The sequence below is a fragment of the Halichoeres trimaculatus genome, unplaced genomic scaffold (assembly GCF_033239565.1).
Source record: "Halichoeres trimaculatus isolate MK-OKI-2021-1 unplaced genomic scaffold, fHalTri1.1 fHalTri1_scaffold_15, whole genome shotgun sequence".
NCBI classification, from domain to species: Eukaryota; Metazoa; Chordata; class Actinopteri; order Labriformes; family Labridae; genus Halichoeres; species Halichoeres trimaculatus.
Window position 1 is genome coordinate 35,043,497 of NW_027437193.1, and position 19,505 is coordinate 35,063,001.

Below are 19,505 nucleotides of genomic sequence, written 5' to 3' on the forward strand. Positions count from 1 at the left end.
CGTTTTTTCTCTCCCTCTTTTCTTTGAATGAAATGAAATGAGAGAAGCCAGATATATACTCAGTATCAGATGTTAAGGCTGTTTATTGTTTAATTGTAAGATGTGCATCAAACTTCCAGCTGTCGTCAGGTTAACTTTCCATTATGACAAACGGCTTTAATCTGACATCAGATGGGACGGGACAGTTAATATAGATATAAATGTATATGCAGGTTCAGACAGTTACATTAAATAGTGATTGCTATGATGGTTTATTGCATTAAAATGTGACTGACACTGAGGAAACCTGCCTCTGAGGCTTTGTTGACATGTTCCCACATGTGTGCCTGTCACCAAATTACAACTGCGGAGGGTGCACTCCACTTTGCGCCGAGGATAGACCAGGGTTGGAGCTGGCGAGCTTTCAGCACAATTTTTTGGCACAAAATTGTCACTGCGCCAACATGAATCTGCTGACACCTCCCCCTGGTGCACTGTCAACTCCCCCTGGCGCGCAGTCACACCCATCTCTGCGTAGACGGTCAACCAAAGTGTCAAATTGGCAGCGCATGGCGGTGCGCCGCACAAAATTAGCACTGCGCAGGGTGCGCCAGGCTTGCGCCCCCTGTGCTGCGCCACGAAATAAGAGCCCCTAAAGTTTAAATGAATATTAACTTCAGTAATTCCATATACTCATTTTTGTCTTTTACTCATAACATTACCAGTGTTATCCCAGTAGAGCATGCAGGTTATAATTTAACACTGGTATCAGATCAGGATCGGTATTGGTCACTACCCAAAGCCTAGGCATTGGTATCGGGACCAGAAAAGCTGGATCAGTGCCTCCCTAGCTCAGAACACAAACGAATGTTCCTTGGGATGGGGATATTCTGAAAGGTGTTTACATGTCTAATTATTTAGGTTAGTAGAGGAGGAACCCAGGGTGGATAATAAAAAACAGAATATGAGCATATTCTGGTTTTAAAAAGGGTTATTGGTGTTTTCATGGTTGTGCGCAACCGTGTTTTTGCTGGCATTCCATATATGCAGGGGTTAATGACTGCATGGAAACGTAACCACTGAGCCAAAGTTGTAATTGAATGTTTGTCTACATATCAGCACTCTCTAGAACTAATTATCACATCAAACAGATTCATTTTAAGCCTTGATGTATCAGACGCGTGTTAATGAGCAGTGATAAAATAGTTTCACCATATTTTAACCTGTTCACTGAATATGACGACTGTTCTGACTGAAAAAAGTAGAAACTATCTGCCCCCTGCTTGGTCTCACTGTTTGAATCCAGCATATTCTGCTTATAATGTTCAAGATCACACACAGGAAGTTTATCAGCTCCAAAACTCGAGGACAAGGACTTGCACACAAGTTAATTGCACAGACACTGAGGGGCGTGCACTAGGCTTATAGTTCTCAGTCTTGTCACGGTCTCGACGGTCTTTGGTCTCGGTCTTGTCTTGGTCTCAGGGTCTCCGTGTCTTGATGAGTCTTGAACTGACACGTTGGTGGAATTTGAAGCCTACCATAACCGGGGAAACTGCTGGCGCAACTTTCTATGACAGCACATCATTATTATTATGAGCCCTTCAAGTATTTTGTGACAAACGTCTGCGCCCATCCCATTTGTGACTGTGGAGAGGCAAAAGGGACGCCGATGGGTGATCCACATCAATTTAATTGGAGAGAGAAGGAGAGATGTGGTGCAGGCTTGGGGAGTTGTTTGACCTGGAGAAAATTAGTTTCTATTTTACACTATAACTCCCTTTATTCCGTGAGCTGAAACCTCAGTCCAACATAAATCCACCTGTTGATGAGTGAAGCAACATAATGTACCTGCAGAAAGATTTGCGCTGTCAAGCAGGGGCATATCCAGATAATTCAGACTGGGGTGCCCTGACCATGGCACTGGCTATGTATGTATTAAAAATAAAGGATTAAAGGGATGCAGCTTTAACTAATTAATTTAACAACTATTTTTATTCTTAAAACTGAAACAAACAAAAAAATAAAAATAAAGGGACTAGAAGAACTTTCCAAGAAATCTTGAAATAGTTTCTGTTGTATTCTATTGTAATACACAATTTAACAAGAGATTATCAGCATCAACATAGGTTATTTCTAAATGCTATTTCTCAGCTTCTCTCTATGGTTGGACAGGACCAGATAGATTTAAAGCACATTGAAGTCTGTATGACAACACGACACCAGCTGATTAAGTTTAGTAGAGAAAAGAGAAATCTGTTTTTCTCTGCTGAAAATGATTTCTGTGATTCATTTTGTAGTGATGGTGGACACTGGAGCCTAACTGTCAGACAGGAAAAGGACAGAAGAGCAGGAGAAAGATAAACTGGAGAGAGATAGAGCACCAGCTCAAACATGGGCTAAAGGCTAAAAGGGCTAATCTGTTTGTGCTAATGTTGCCTCCAACCCACAGCCAGCAGTTCTTCTGCAGTGGTCTGATCAAACTTGAGAGTCTATTAATAAAATGAAGAGCCAGGTTACGTTAGCTCTGCTTGGTGAGGTTGGAGTTGGTAGGTGAGCTCTGGTAGGAAAGAACCAGGATTCACTAACTTTACATGTTACAGACACGTCTCAGAGCACCGGGCTCTGAGTAGAACTTAACATAAACGGCTACTAAACTACGATACAAACTAATAAAGTTTGCTTGCTGTCAAACAATAGCTCTACCTAATTGTTGAAAAATATATTATCTTGTTAAATACGTTGAATATGATTTGGTTTTGACACAGTTCGTTTTATACTAAATTGTCACTGGGTGTTTTTGGGTGTGCCACTGGTCAACTCCGTGGCGTGGCAAGTGACTAGGGCTGTGACTAACAATTATTTAAGCAATCGATCACTCTGATGACTTAATTACAATCAATCAATGAATCAAAAAAAGGATGAGAACATATTAAAGGAGACATATCATGCTGATGCCTGATATAATACTTACTTATAATATAATAAATTTGAAAACAAGACCTTTCACCCCCTGAATTTTCAAAAAAATGAGATATTGTATTTTTTCTGATATCCTAGAACGAGATTTGATGCCTCTGAAAATAGGTCATTGCCATTTGGCCGCGAGATTTCGACCTTTGTGATGACACGAGGATCCTTTCTTTTTATTGGAGTAATCTGATAAAGCAGCTCCTCCTCTGTGATGTCAGTTAGTCACACAACCGCCCCCGAGGGATACACCCACCAAGAGCCGAGTATAAACCTATGCATGTTACAGTACCGGTTTGACTCACCACACTGAAGCGTCCTGAGATGATCAGTGTCGAGGTGGATTTTCTTCCTCCTGAGCTGCAGAACCGTCCGGGTCTGACTCGGGGTCCAATACTAAAGGACGTATCCTACACTCTAACATTTTATTACTGCTATCAATGCCTTATGGTGAAGTTTTGGCAAACAGCAAACTCACTCGGTCTGCTCCATACAATGTGGTGATTTTGTAAATACTGGCATGCTGCAAAAACCACCCCCTGGCTCTACCCCCTACGCCCCTCTGATAGAACTGACCAATCAGAGCACAAAGGACTGTGATGTTGCGAGGTTACTGGAGGTCATTCTCCAAACGGAGTGTTTCAACGAGATCTTCAGAATGGTCTAAAATGAGGATATTGAGAACGCTATTGTGGGGCAATGAAGGAACTAAATGACTTGTACTGAAGGCAGAAATGCTTTACAGGCATCCTAGTCTGGCATAGTGAAAAGGAGAAACAAGCACGATATGTCCCCTTTACAGTAGAATTCATGAAACCAAACAATTGTGTTATTTTAGTTGATGACCATTGTTTGCTTAAAGATGTATACAAAGAAACAACATATTTGAAATATTTTAAGCTGACCAGATGCTACATTTATAAAGTATAAAAAGTGACATGAATGTATTGTGACTTAAAGAATCAACAGTGTGGGCAGAATGATACAAAATATATTGTTATGTCATCAGATGAAGAACATAGTGGGCCAAAAAGGCACATAAATAAAAATGTGTCCATAATCTTTTCACTTGCAGGTTAAACAGTGCACCCCCTCTGCCCTACCACTATCTGTAGCAGCTAACGCTAATGCTAACATTGGTTTAATGAACTCCTTGTGGTTTTCAAATGGGGTGATGATTTAATAAAAAGACTAAACAAGTCCGAGAAGACAAACCATGCATTCCACCACATACAGTGGGGAAAACAAGTATTGAAAGCGTCAACTTTTTTCTCATTACATTTATTTCCAAAGCTGCAATTCAAATAAAATTTCTACCAGACATTGGTATTAACTCAAATAATCCAAGTAATCGACACATGGAAAGAAATCGTGACATTGAAGTCCAGGGGTGGCCAACCTGTGGCTCGCGAGCCGCATGTGGCTCTATACCTTTTGGTGTCCCTAAAAAAAAGAAGAAGAAGAAAAAAAAAAAAAAAATATATATATATATATATATATATATATATATATATATATATATATATATATATATATATGAGTTGTGGTGTGCTGATCAATCTTAAATATTAATGAACTGATGCCTACATTGGGATTACTTGGGCGATAAGACTGATACTTAAGTTTCGGTTTCTCTTCTCTACATGTGCTCCTCTCAATCGCTTGTGCTCATAGCTATTTATGTAAAAGGTTGTTTTTTCACCAAGCAGTTAAATACAACACACCTAATGATGGGTAAAGGCAAAGAGCTCTCTGAAGACATTCACAACCTGATTGTGGTTACAGACTTATATCAAAGCACCTGAATATTCCAGTCAGCACAGTTGGGGCCATTGTTCAAGTGGAAGAAGCACCACCTTACCATCAACGGGCCACGCACAGGAGCTCCTTGCATGATTTCTGAACAGGGTGTCAGAAAGATAGTCAAAAGAGTACTCAACGAGCCAAGGACCACCCTGAAAGTGCTCCAGAAAGACATGGCGGCAGCAGGTACAATTGTTACAGAGAAAACAATAGACAATGCACTCCACCTCCATAGCCTCTATGGATGCTCAGCCCACAAGACGCCATTCCTTAATAAAAGGCATGTTGAAGCTTGTTTAAAGTTTGCTAAACAGCATCTTGACAAGCCTGTAGAATACTGGGAGAATGTTGTCTGGTCAGATGAGACCAAAATTGAACTTTTCAGCTGTCATACTACGTAGAATATTTAGAGGAGAAATGGCTCTGCACATCACCCATATAACACTACACCAACAGTGAAGTTTGGAGGTGGAAGCATCATGGCATGGGGTTGTTTCTCATCTCATGGTGTTGGCAAACTTCATATAATTGACGGAGCAATGAATGGAGCCACATATGGGGAAATACTTGATATGAATCTGCTGCCATCCACCAGGATGATGAAGATGAGACAAAGCTGGACGTTCCAGTAGGACAACAATCCAAAGCACACGGCAAAGTTGACTCTTAAATGGTTTCAAAAAAACAAAATCAATCTGTTAGAATAGCCCAGTCAATCACCTGACTTAAATCCAACTGAACATTTGTGGAAAGAACGGAAAAAAAGGGTTCACCAGAGGGCACCAAAGATTATTCAATACTTAAAGACAATCTTTGCGGAGGAATGGGCCAAAATCATACCTGAGCAATGTGGGTGATTAGTTAAAACACACAAGAAGCATCTGGAAGCTGTCATTACAAAAAAAAGGCTTCTTCATTAAGTATTAGTGGCAAAAAAAAAAAAAAAAATGGTTGGCAGGCTCCCCTTTGCCCAGTTTCCTCGTTGAGAAAATTTGATCAATAGTGTTGAGAGACCAGCCAATCAAATCCATAATTTAAGGTGTTGGATAGGATACAGAGAGAGGCTCTGATAGTTCAGACAAATACAGACCAAGCGCTAGCAGGGCAGATAGGGAGGAGGGAGCTAGAAGGAAAGCGTCGACCTTCATTGAGAGCAGGAAGGAGCAATATTCAGGCTGGTTTTACCAAAAACACCTGTTTTGACAAAAAAAAATGGAAAACGAGCTTTGATTCATTATTGGCACTTGTCTCCAAAGCCCCATCCTTTGATCCTTCATGCTCTCCGTTGTCTTTTCTCATGATTACGACAAATACCCCGTTCAAGTGTTTGATGCCTGGACTTGTCCGACAAGCACTGTCTCACTGTCTCCGGTGGGATGGACGAGCTAACCGTGCTAGCCCAGTGGCAGAGGGGCTGCCGGAGGGCAGAGTGGCGTCATGCTGTTCACGGACGTGGCTGATGGAGCTGACATCGGACGCCGGTGCCACATTGGAGGAGCTTCGCCTGCTGTGGGCAGACAGGATCCAGGAGACAGAGACTGAACAGACTGCTGGGGAGGCTCAGTCCTGGACCCTGTGGAGGTGGAGACTGGCTGGGCTGGAGAGTGGTGGACGGGCTGGCGTCATCTATTTTCTTGTGGACCTTTTTGCACTTTCTATACACTTTCTTACTTTTGGTTTCTTGATTGCTGCCGTGACTCCTGAATTTCCCCTCGGGGATAAATAAAGTATTTTCTATTCTATTCTATTCTATTCTAAATATAATCAACCCCCATAGACATCACTTGCAACCGATGAGATGTTTGTCCTCCGTGAAGCCGGACAGCAGGAGAAACTCCTCTAAGGGGGCCGTTTACACAACAGCAGTTTTAGGATGAAACCTAAATGTATTATTGGGTTTTGGCCTATGATTTACATGGAAATTGAGTTTTAGTTTTTCATTGTTAGGATCATCATGATCTACCATGTTGAGCTTGTGCTGCTCAATCTGCTGAATCTGCTGACTGGCTTTAACAAAATGAGTATCTGTGTCTCTACTTCTGCTCTCAGCATTCACCAATACACCAGATGATCGGCCCAACTCCACTTCAGTGGAGAGCTACCAAAAGTGGCTTCTGGACAAGATGGTCATAGCGCCATCTACAGGCCTGGCATGCTTATTGCAGCATTTTCTGTCCCTCAGCATTTCTGTACAAACTCAGATTTTGTTTTTTTCACTGCGTTTTTGTGTTTTGGGGTGAAACGTTATCATGTAAACGGGACCTACTCACCCTACCACTCATCAGATGGTAGGTGTCACTTTGACCACATGTGTTGGTCATGCAAAAACCATCCGTAGCTCTGAGAAAGAGCAAACAGGTGAACACAGGTGAACTGAATCTGCAGGTGTAATCATAACCTTGGTGTAACTTTATCTCTCTCCTCTCTTTCTTTCCTTTATGCAGCCAGGGAGCACCTGGTCCTCTAGCAGTCCCCCCTCTTCAGGTGATCTGGCCCTAGATGATGAGAAGGACCCTTTAGAGACTATGTCAGACAAAGACCTGCTTCCTCTCCCAGATCCCTTCACGCGAGGCTGCAAGGCAAGGGCGAGTCTACCTGTGGGGAGGTCAGGAGGTCACACAGGAGAGAGGCAGCACGGTGAGGGTTTACACACACACACACACACACACACACACACACACACACACACACACACACACACACACACCGGGCTGTGCCAATAAGAGCTGTGCTAACTGACTGATAGCTCGAATCAAGGGGAAGGCGAAGGTTTTCATGGCTAACCCTACCTCTTCACTCACTTTACTCTAGTAGTAGTGAGCTCAAATCAAACAACCAAGACTAGAAGGTGGTGTTGCCACACACAGACAGTTTTTCTTCCATTTTCCTGATGAACAAACTTTGATCTTCATACTGATCGACCATCATGGCCCAATTGATTTGCTGAGTGATGAATTTGTGTCATTAGCCTGTATAACTTGCTCCTTTTGCGTCCTTTGAGTCATCAGGGAGGCTGCACAGCTGTGTCAGAGGGTGACTTGCTCTCTGCCTGTGTTCAGGTGTGGTGTTTCTGCAGTATGGAGAGGAGACCAAACAGGTGAGGATGCCAGCTGAGATCAGCAGCCAGGACTCACTGCGTGCTCTGTTTGTCACCGCCTTCCCCCATCAGCTCACCATGAAGATGCTGCAGTCTCCGAACGTGGCCATCTACATAAAAGACACCAGCCGCAACTTCTACTACGAGCTGGACGACATCAGGTGTGTACCATGATGTTACAGGGGCACTGAAAGAAATACCAGGAGACTCCAGGTGAAGCAGGTTGTTTTCAAAGATCAGGATCAAAATGAAAAACTCAGCAACTCCTCATTTCTGAATTACAGGAAAAAAGACTGGTAAAGATCAGGTTTCTTTTCCTGAGGGATCCCTGTAGGCTCACAGTTTGCCGGGGGGGGGGGGGGGGGGGGGGGGGATACACTGCTCAAAAATAAAGCTCAAGATTTGTACTGCAATGTGAAATGTCTTTTTCCTTTTGCAAAAATTGGTACTGTAAAATTGTTTATTACTGATATTTTTTAGGAACCAGTATCAAATTGAAGGTACTGGTACCAGTATCAAAAATTTCTGGACGATAACCAGCCCTATTCTGCTTACAAGACTTTGTGCCCATGTCGTGAAAAACCCAGAGAAGGGTGATTGGGAAGAATGGCCCAGCTTAACCAAACCTGAGGGAGTTTGTAAGACCTTCGTGTTCACCTGACAAACACCATGTTAAAGTGAGAGCTGACTGAATGCACTAGGTTCCCAACACACAGAGCACATAACCCCTCAAAGTCCCTTGAACCAGGGGAAAGCTCCTGCCGTTGGAATAGAAAAGAGTAGAATAGAAAATACTTTATTTATCCCCGAGGGGAAATTCAGGAGTCACCGCAGCATTTAATAAAACAAAAGTAAGAAAGAGTATAGAAAGTGCAAAAAGGTCCATAAGAAATTAGATGACGACTTCCCATCCACCACTCGTCCACCACTCTCCAGCCCAGCCAGTCTCCACCTCCACAGGGTCCAGGACTGAGCCTCCCCAGCAGTCTGTTCAGTCTCTGTCTACTGGATCCTGTCTGCTCACAGCAGGCGAAGCTCCTCTGATGTGTCGCCGGCGTCCGATGTCAGCTCCGTCAGCCACGTCCGTGAACAGCACGATGCCGCTGGGTTAGCATGGCTAGCTCTTCCATCCCCCGGAGCTGGATCCCACGTTTCCAACAACGATGGATGGAAGGACAGGTCCACGTTGTCATCTCCCAGCTCACACCCGAGAACCGGCACGTCGTTCTCACCTCCTCCTCCTCACCTCGAGGGAAATCATCAAGCCTTACACTAGTTAGCATTGGCATGCTACAGGCTGCTAACAGCTGAGTTTGCATGTAAACAATGCAGCCATGGTTACATGTAGGATCTCCAGACAAATACAGGAGAAAAGTAGTCAAAAATATCGCCGAAGCCACAAAAAGTTTGGTGTCCGTGACCGACAATGAACCATACAAAGTAATGATCCACTCCAAATGCAAAGATTACGAAAAAGAGATGAAAAAAATTACAAGAAACAGACAAAGACGAGAGAGCTGCTGCAACAGGCAGCTACTTGGGTAGCGCCTAGCAACGGGAAGCAAATGCACCTTTTGTAAGACTTTGTTAAGCTGTCACTGTGTTGTGCTCTGTTTGCTTCTAGAAACATCTCCTCACAATCCTGTCTTAAAGTTTACCATAAAGATCCGGCCCATGTCTTCAACCGCCACACCAGACCTGCAGCCACAGAGGGGAGGGTGAGTCACACGCAGTCTGCTTCTGTCCTGTATCCAGCTGTGTTAGATCATCCATCTGCAGTGATTCAATGAGCAGACACCCACGATATCTGTTCACTGTGATTCAGACACGACACTGTGTCCGACCAGACTCTATCATATTATTCAATGAGAAAGAGAAACCAGATCCAAGTCTGTTCCATTCATCCGTCACCATGGTCATAAGTTAAATCCAGAGGAGATAAGCTAATGACCTAAGCACTATGAAGGAACATCTCACACACACTTTATCTAGTTCAACAAGGTTGCAGTTAACAAGTTGTTCTTTTGGTGGATGGACCCATCTGGGCTGCTCAGAGACCAACAGTTCAACCTGTTGTGACCCATGATTACAACATCCTTTGAGCCAACCACATCCACGCTGAAGTGACAGAACAGTGTGGAGTGTAGCAGCTGGCATGTCAATCAAGACCTGCAAGCCTAGGTGTAGAGCGTAGTCCACAAATATACACAAAGTTTCTGGGGCAGTGAAGCTCATGTTCCTGGATGACTTCGGCTTTAGTCCCCTCTGGGATCAGGTTCCTCCCCTCTGATCTGATCAGGATAGCTAACATTGCAGTAATGTTTCCATGGGATATTACATATGCACAGAGTTGTGCTGAATCAAAGCTCACAAGCATTTTTACAGGCAGAGGCTGACACAGCACAGTCTGAAGAATACCACCCAACCATGAGAGGCATGCAGGTGTGGTTAGAGCAAACCAAGCATGTTAATATACCTGCAGCAAAATGTCCTGAGTGTGGAGAGTCAATCAGGCTGACAAACATGTGAAGAATGTGAAGCTCCCTTTCTGAGCCCTGCTTACCACCTGAGTGTTTTGACGTCAACCTCAGGTGTAAAAGATGAAGCAAGTCTAGAGGTGGGAAAAACTGCAGTTTCTCGAGTGTTCACTGGAGATATCAGAGGTTTTAGGTCTCATTTCTCTCTTCCTGATGACTGTAACATTTGTTTTTCTAAGGAGTAACTCACCTTTTTGTTTTCATAATGGCTGAATATACGTTATTTGACATAATACTGAGGCAGTCAGGGTCATAGCTTCACCTCTGTCCTGTTTCTTGTTCTGAGTCAGTTGGAGTCTGGATTTACGTAATATCAGCCACCATCTTTGGGCTCTGGAACACCTCTTCAGAAACTATTTGGAGAACAAGACGATGCTTTATTAAGTCTCTAAAATAAAAAAAGAAAACCCTTAAAAACTGTAAATGACTGACAAGTATGGCTGCCAAACAAAAACTGTGAAATAAAGGAAAAATTTCCTAATTCAAACAAAGTGCAAAAAAATTACATTTAGAGAAAAACAATATCAAAGTAAAATATTTTTATTAAACTGAAAAGGATTTACTGTAAAATAACAGTAAAATACTGGCTGGCAACCCTGCTGACAGTGTTTTTTACAGCAAAGTAATTTTTGTTGTGATGGTGTTTTGTAACCGTGAGTGATTTAGGAGCACAGTGGAAATGAGACCCTGCTGTACTTAAAGTTTTCACACTGCAGGGGGCACAGACCAGCTGTGCCCCATTTGACATGGACCAGCTGTCTGTGCTCCACTGCATGGACCAGCTGTCTGTGCACTACTGTATGGACCAGCTGTCTGTGCTCCATATGACACAGACTAGCTGTCTGTGCTCCAAGAAGAACTGTTCCAGTAGGGGTATTTTAAAGTTATTTGAAAAACAAAACAAAACATAACAAAACAAAAAAACAAGAGCAGGGTGTCATATCCACTGTGTTCCCTCTTCACTCTCACTTAGTGGAGCAGATAGGTGAAAAAATCGTTCAAATGGTGATGCAAGCATGAAATTTGGTACAGATACTCTCTAAGGGACACTCTTTTGAAATAAAACGTTAGACACGCCAAAATTCAAGATGGCGGCCATTTTTTAAGATGGACGCCATTTCTATCAGACGATTCTTATTTCAAAAGTTCAAATGCTGATGCAAGCATGAAATTTGGTAAAGATACTCTCTTAGTGGAGCAGATAAGTGAAAAATCTTTCACATGATGATGCAAGCATGAAATTTGGCACAGATACTCTCTAAGGGACACTCTTTTGAAATAAAATGTTAGACACGCCAAAATTCAAGATGGCGGCCATTTTTAAAGATGGATGCCAATTTTTAAATGATTCTTATTTCAAAAGTTCTAATGGTGATGCAAGCATGAAATTTGGTACAGATACTCTATAAGGGACACTCTTTTTAAACAAAACGTTAGACACGCCAAAATTCAAGATGGCGGCCATTTTTAAAGATAGATGCCAATTTTATCAGACGATTCTTATTTCAAAAGTTCTAATGGTGATGCAAGCATGAAATTTGGTACAGATACTCTCTAAGGGACAGCCTTTTGAAACAAAACGTTAGACACGCCAAAATTCAAGGTGGTGGCCATTTTTAAAGATGGCCGCCATTTTGTTGAACACTTGTCATTTTAATGTATTTCTATTGGTGATGCGAGCATGAATTTTTGCACATACACTCTCTAACACTCATGAAAAATCAATTTAGAAACCCCAAAATACAAATTGGTGACCATTTTTCATGATGGGGGCCATTTTATTCAAGATGGCTACCATTTCATTTGAATGCTCAGTATTCCAACTTAAACTCAAACGGTGATGTAAATGTAAAATTTGGCACAACTACTCTTTAAGGGCCACATAAAGTATGCTACACATACAAAAATTGAAGATGACCGCCATTTTTCAAGATGGCCACCATTTTGTTTTAAAAGCTGTTTTCAAGAACTTTAATAATAATGACAATACTAATAATTTAATGGCAAAAACAATAATTACATGAATGCTAAAAAGAATACATTAAAAGACATTAAATAATAATAGCAATTGTTTTTACTATTAAAATAATTTAAAGAAGAAAAATAATAATAACCTGAAAAAATTATATATGTTTTATGCTACAGAGGTAAGAGAATTAAAATACAGGCACTCATTTTGCAGGGAATTTTTATTTTTTTTATAAAACAGCTTAAATTAGAAGGTGCAAATGTTTCAGGTTGGGGTTCACCTGCACAGCACTGTGCAGCTGCAAGTGTGAATAGAGTAAGCAGCCAGCTTGAGTCTTTGGTATGGCTCAGTCTTTGTGTAGTTATCTTTTCTTTCTTTCTGTGTATCTCTGTCCCCCTCTCTCTCTTGCTCTTAAAAAACACACACACACACACACACACACACACACACACACACACACACACACATATATATATATATATATATATATATATATATATATATATATATATATATATATATATATATATTAGGGCTGGGCAACGATTAAAACTTTAAATTGTAATTAATCGCATAATTTCCCTGATTAATCATAATTAATCGCATTGTGAAAGTGCCATAACATCTGTCATGCAAACACTAAATCAGTACTTGTTATACAGTAATAGTTAAATCACATATTTAGTGCAAATCAAATTTACAAAATGTAAACACAAAATTAAAGCTTATTGCCACTGTCAGGGCATTAAAGTGATACCCCGGGATGGAACAAGTTGGGCCCTATCACAAGGTTTAGAGCAGAAATTACCCCTACAGCAGTGTTTTTGTGCAGCAGAAGCCCAGAGCGCTCGCACCAAACACCCCCTACCTGCTCGTTAGATGGTTTCCTCTACACTCAGACGGGGCAATGTTTCACTTGACCAAAAACACAAATAAACAGACTCCCACCGAAAAACTCTGATATCGGTCTGCATTCACGCTTTATTTAGAGAATTTTCAGCGCTTTACTTACACCGCTAAATAAGGCTCTAGTTCTCATCGTGTCTCTTTGTCCTGGCAGACTACCTGCGTTTGTTTATATCTGGCACGCAGACTGATAAACTAAGCGGGGAGCGCCTTTAAGTTCCATGTGGTGTTGCCCCTCTTCTCCATGCTTGTTTTGGTTACTCATTGTGTTTTTCCGCCAATTTCACTTCCGGTTCCACCGCGGTCAGCAACAGACATTTACAAAATAAAAGCATGTGAGCAACATGCCCTAATGTGCGATAAAAAGCAAAAAAAAAAAAGCATAAAAAAAAACAAAAAAACAACAAAAAAAAACAAAGCCTCCCTTGTGACTGTTACCTTGTTACGGTAAGGGAGCTTGTGTACTCTGATGAACTCTGTGAGCTATGCCGTTAGGGGGCAGTTCTGGCAGGTTTAACCAATTCGGACAGGTCAAGGGTAAGGAGTTAGACAAAACACAGTCAAATAAACACTCTTGGCTTACAGTTTTGAAGTTTGGAGTGGCTGTAAATGGTTCCTTGTAAAGGGACCTCACGAGCACTCTTAACACCAGTTTTCTAGTACGGTGGTGGTTATCCTGAAAAATGACTACCATTTTGAACATTCAAGTGTCGAATGTCCTTGTTCAAATGAGTGGCTCAGAAGGAGTATTTGTGCCATCTTTTAAGCTTGCATCACCATTAGAACCATTGAAAAAAGGTGCATACAATAAAAATAGCAGCCATCTTTAAAAATGGTCGCCATCTTGAAATTTTGTTGTGTCTAACGTTTTGTTTCAAAAGGCTGTCCCTTAGAGAGTATCTGTACCAAATTTCATGCTTGCATCACCATTAGAACTTTTGAAATAAGAATCGTCTGATAGAAATGGCGTCCATCTATAAAAATGGCCGCCATCTTGAATTTTGGCGTTTCTAACATTTTATTTCAAAAGAGTGTCCCTAAGAGAGTATCTCTACCAAATTTCATGCTTGCATCACCATTTGAACAATTCTCTTGAAATTTTACAGTTATCTGCTCCACTAACTTGCAAAAACACCAACACAACAAAAATGACCTCACTGTGTGTTACCATTATTTTACAGTGACTCTTTTTGCAGTGTTTGCTAAACAGCTGGGAGGGGCTTAAGTGTGTGAAAAATTGGGACACAAACTTTTTCCTGGAGAGGAGCAGTGTGATCTTTTTGAAGTATTATGTTTTTTTTAAAAAAATCTTATATAGATGAAAAAACAGTAATTATTGTAAAAATAGAACAACAACTGCAACTATGAGTGAGGAGGGAACGGGGTGCTGTGGCACAATGCAACATGTCAGCGATAATATTCCTGTAAAAATGGCCAAAATGAAAAATCTGTGAATCTGTTACAGCACTTTTGACCCATTTCTTTGCTTTCATTTGTCTGGGTCCTTTCAAGATGTGTGTGGTGAAAAGTTGGAGTTCATCAAACAGCTGTTTGTAGAGTTATTCATGGAGTTATTGTGGCATTGCTACAGCGCTTGTTCCACAAATTAGCTTCCATATTGCTTATTTTATTTTTGAGGTTTTCTACTTTGCGCTTGGTAAAGCCAAACTTTCTCTTTTTCTGGGTTTGTTGCGCTTCAAATACACCAGATACGTCTGCAGTGTGACTCCATTGTGCTGCGTCTCGCCTGCGTTTGTTGCTTGATTTGGAATGTGCCACCAGGTGGCTGCAAATTGTAGTAGCTCTTTTGTAATATATGCGTCTTTTTTTAATACATTAGCTGTCATTTTTGGTTTGCCCAAGGGGATTTCTGACACTGGTTCAGAGGTTGTGCTACATGGGAGATTTTCTGGATATTTTTTGGCTTTTTCAAGACAAACAACTCAGCAGAAAGCTAAAGGGAGGTGGAATTGCAGTGCTGGTTAACCAGCGGTGGTGTCACCCTGGACATGTCACGGTTAAGACAACATCTGCACAAGAAACATTGAACTTCTAGCTGTGAGTTTGCGCCCATATTATTTACCCAGAGAGTTCACATGTGTTATTCTGGTAGTGGTTTCTATAATACCTGGTACCGCCCCAGAGCCTCTGATGTTATTAACTCTGTAATTGCCAGGCTTCAAACACAACATCCAAACGCTTTTGTGGCGATCTCTGGAGATTTTAACAACATCTCCCTCTCTGCAACTCTACCAACATTCCACCAGTTTGTCAGCTGCTCCACCAGAGAAAACAAAACATTGGACTTATTCTAAGCAAATATTAAAAATGTATACAGCACCTCTGCCCTTCCACCTTTAGGAAGATCTGACCATAATCTGGTTCTTCTCACCTCCTCCTACAAGCCCATCGTTCAGCAACAACCAATCATCAGAAAGTCTATTAAAACCTGGTCTAATGAAGCTGAAGATGCTCTGAGAGGGTGCTTTGAGGCTACAGACTGGACTGTCCTCTGTGAACCGCATGGAGACGACATCAACACCTTGACTGAGTGTGTGACAGATTATATAAACTTCTGTGTGGACAGCATCATTCCAACAAGAACAGTGAGGTGCTTCCCCAATAACAAACCCTGGATCACCAGTGACCTGAAAAGGCTGCTGAACATCAAAAAGAAAGCCTTCAGGGATGGAGACAGGGAGTTATTGAAGTCAACACAAAAAAAACTGAAAACACAAACAAAGAAGTGCAAGGAGGACTACAGGAAAAGGTTGGAAAGTCAGCTTCAGCAAAACAACGTGAGGGATGTGTGGTCAGGAATGAAGAAGATCACTGGCTCTAAGATAAAGGGGGATCAAACTGACGGAGGTCTGGACAAAGCTAATGAACTGAACATGTTCTTCAATAGGTTCAGCTCACCTCCTGCCTGAAACCCAACAGGCCACACACCCTCCCTGAACCCACAGCTTTCCTGTCACTGCCCCACTCTGTCACCCTGCAGCTCAGTCAAGGACATGGTTAAAGTCTCATCTCCATCCAAATCAGGACTTCCTGAAACCTCCGCTGCCTCCTCCTCCACTTTGTCTGTGTCCTGTAATCAAGTCAAGAAACAACTGGAGAAACTGAAACAGAAAAAGGCAGCAGGTCTGGATGGTGTCTGTCCCAAATTCTCAAGACCTGCTCGAAACAGTTATGTTCGATTCTTCAGCACCTGTTCAACACCAGCCTGGGTCAGAAAAGAATTCTGGTGCTGTGGAAAACATCCTGTCTTGTTCCAGAGCCTAAAAAACCACAACCGGCTGAACCAAATGACTACAGACCAGTTGCCCTGACATCTCACATCGTGAAAGTCCTGCTGGAGAGACTCCTACTGGTCTTGAAAGGTGTTCACCTGCTTGTTGAGGTGATCACCTCAACAAGCAGGTGAACACCTTTCAAGACCCATTACAGTTTGCATATCGTAATGGGCTTGGGGTTGAAGACGCCATCATCTACCTGCTTCAGAGAGCCCACTCTCATCTGGACCAGTCAGGGCGCACTTTGAGGGTCATGTCTTTGACTTCTCAAGTGCCTTTAATACGATTCAGCCAGCTCAGCTTTGTGAGAAGCTCCATGGATTCCAGGTGGATACCTCCATAGCCACCTGGATTTATAACTACCTCACAAACAGACCACAGTTTGTGAGACTGAATAGCTGTGTGTCTGAGAAGGTGGTCAGCAGCACTGGAACACCACAAGGAACTGTACTTTCACCATTCCTCTTCACGTTGTACACCTCAGACTTCCAGTACAACTCTGAGTCATGTCATCTGCTGAAATACTCTGATGACTCCGCAGTTATTGAGTGTATCAGTGATGGACAGGAAGCAGAGTACAGAGAATAGGGCTACATGATATGGCCAAAACCCAATATCTCGATATTCGTAGGCTATATCTTGATACACGATATATATCACGATATTCTGATTTCTCCTCTAAATCATTATGGTAATGTTAAATCCAAACCTTTGATGCATAAAATGACATCAGTATAATGATTCAAGCAGACCTTTTAGTTGGATTTTTGAAATTTTAATGCAAAAAGGGGAAAATCTCAATCAGGTAAGTTTAGCAAACCTTTTATTTTAAACCAAACTTTATGTAGTTACATATTTTTAGTTCCAGTAAAATAATTCATTCAGATTTATTCAACTGGCTGATTATATTATATTATATTATATTATATTATATTATATTATATTATATTATATTATAATATATTATATTATATTATATTATATTATATTATATTATATTTTATTATATTATATTATATTATATTATATTATATTTTATTATATTATATTATATTATATTATATTATATTATATTATATTATATTATATTATATTATACTTGCAATATGAACTAATGTTGGAGATAATATTAGTTTATTACCATAAAGCAGCTACCTGGATAATGTTGGTTATGCTGAAAGGACTCTGGTGACTTCTGCCTGTTAGCCTGGGGTCTGGTTGAACTGTATTGGATTTGGGTTTGTCTTCTGATAATATCCCAGCTCGCAGTATTTTAGTATGAAGCTGTAAAATAGCATCAAACTCATCTGCCGTCATGTTTCGAGCATTTCACAGCTGATTGCTGTGACCAAACGGCACTCAGAGAGGGGGGGCAGAGTGCACAGAAAAGCGAAAGTGAAAGTCAAAAACATTCCGTGTTTGTTTCTCGTTGTGGAGAGCTGGAAGAGAACAAGGGATCATACAGGCAGCAAAGCAAACCCAAATGAGCAGCTACACTCTAGAAAACAAGTCCCGGAAACCTGTACCCCGAGACTAATCACACGTGCAAGCGACTTTTCTTCTCCTCTCCTAATATCATAACATGCATGCGCAGGAGAATTTTTCTGGGTGGGCGGGGGAGCGTGGTGCTCACTGTGGGTGCTTCTCAATGTGCCAAAATGCAGTCTCCTATCTCCTCTCTCCTCCGCGACACCGGAAGTACTTTGTGAGCAGCCATATTGGAGGACATTCCAAAGCGCCAAATGTGCTCGGAGGAGAGAGGAGAGAGGAGAGAGGAGACTGAGCTGGAGGAGGCATAATCGAGGAAACACAAGTGCAGGCTTTGCGGAAGTCTTTTCACTGACAGACACGCCCCCTTGTGACGTATCAGAGCAGGCCACAAAGCGTCAGCTGTCCACATGTGTGAAACGTGAGCACCATGGAGCAAGATACGCTGTTTAAGTGTAAAGCCTGGCTCGCACTTCAGGCATCTCGCCCGATTCAACCCAGATTCGGTCCTCCAGACAATCGGGGAAGAAATCTGGTCGGGGACTAAAATCAGCCCCGACGTTCGGCGAAGATTATCTTCTAGTGTGAGCTGTTGACAGATGAATCTTTAGCCCCACGATCGTCTCACAGACTCATCGGAGCCGCCCCGATAATTTTCAAACATGTTTGATATTTATCTGGATGATTACAACATTCATTCTCACTGAGGATGACAACAGACAATTAGAAAGAGCCCCAGAGACCAGACAACAAGGCTTATAGTGAAACTGAAAGGCTTCGGGTCAGCGGACTGCGCGCTCCACTGGCTCACTCCAGCCAGTTCAATAATGCCTTTAAAAATAACACATAACCACGCCATTTTCATACAGTAGCAAACTGTTGTTTTATCAGTGATGGGTGTGAGATCATGCCATCATTGGCTGATACAGCAACAGTTTCACCTCTGTCCCTCTGCATGTGCGTAATGGATGAAAGGCACCGCTGCAGACAGCTCTGCTTCTCTCTCCTCCTGTCCCACCAGTGTGCTAAGCAGTGCTTATAGCAGAATAAATACATTATTTATGAACACAAAGTGGCCCCAACATAATGGTGTGGCCACACCAAACGCGGCGCGATTACATACAAAGTCAATGCAAAGACGCGTTTAGCCGCCGATTCGCCTCGGGCGGCGCGATTCGCGCATTTGGCGCGGCGAGTTTGGAGCGTTCACGCGTTTGGGCGGTAGACGCGAATTCGCTCGAGTTCAAAATATTCCCCCACAACGTCATTGTTATGACAACGTTGGGGGGCAACTGCCGCCTGCTCCGGCTCCAACTCTGCCGGAGGATGGAGGAGAAAACAATCTGTGCGGTGTGTCATCATCCAGAGTTATACGATACGGCGTGTGTACTCTACAGAGACTGGAAAAACAGGAGCAGGCTTGGTTGAAAGTCTCTGAGGAGACAGGTTTTGAATGTAAG

At 42.1% G+C, this 19,505-nt stretch overlaps 1 protein-coding gene across 1 annotated transcript in view; it reads left to right on the plus strand.

Annotated features, from left to right (window-relative positions):
* Nucleotides 1-19,505, plus strand: part of LOC141804012 (sickle tail protein-like) — a 97,325-nt gene that overhangs the window by 43,828 nt on the left and 33,992 nt on the right. The window contains exons 3-5 of the mRNA XM_074688204.1: nucleotides 7,197-7,389; nucleotides 7,812-8,010; nucleotides 9,474-9,567. Coding sequence (XP_074544305.1) covers nucleotides 7,197-7,389; nucleotides 7,812-8,010; nucleotides 9,474-9,567 — 486 coding nt within the window. The remainder of the gene's footprint in view (nucleotides 1-7,196; nucleotides 7,390-7,811; nucleotides 8,011-9,473; nucleotides 9,568-19,505) is intronic.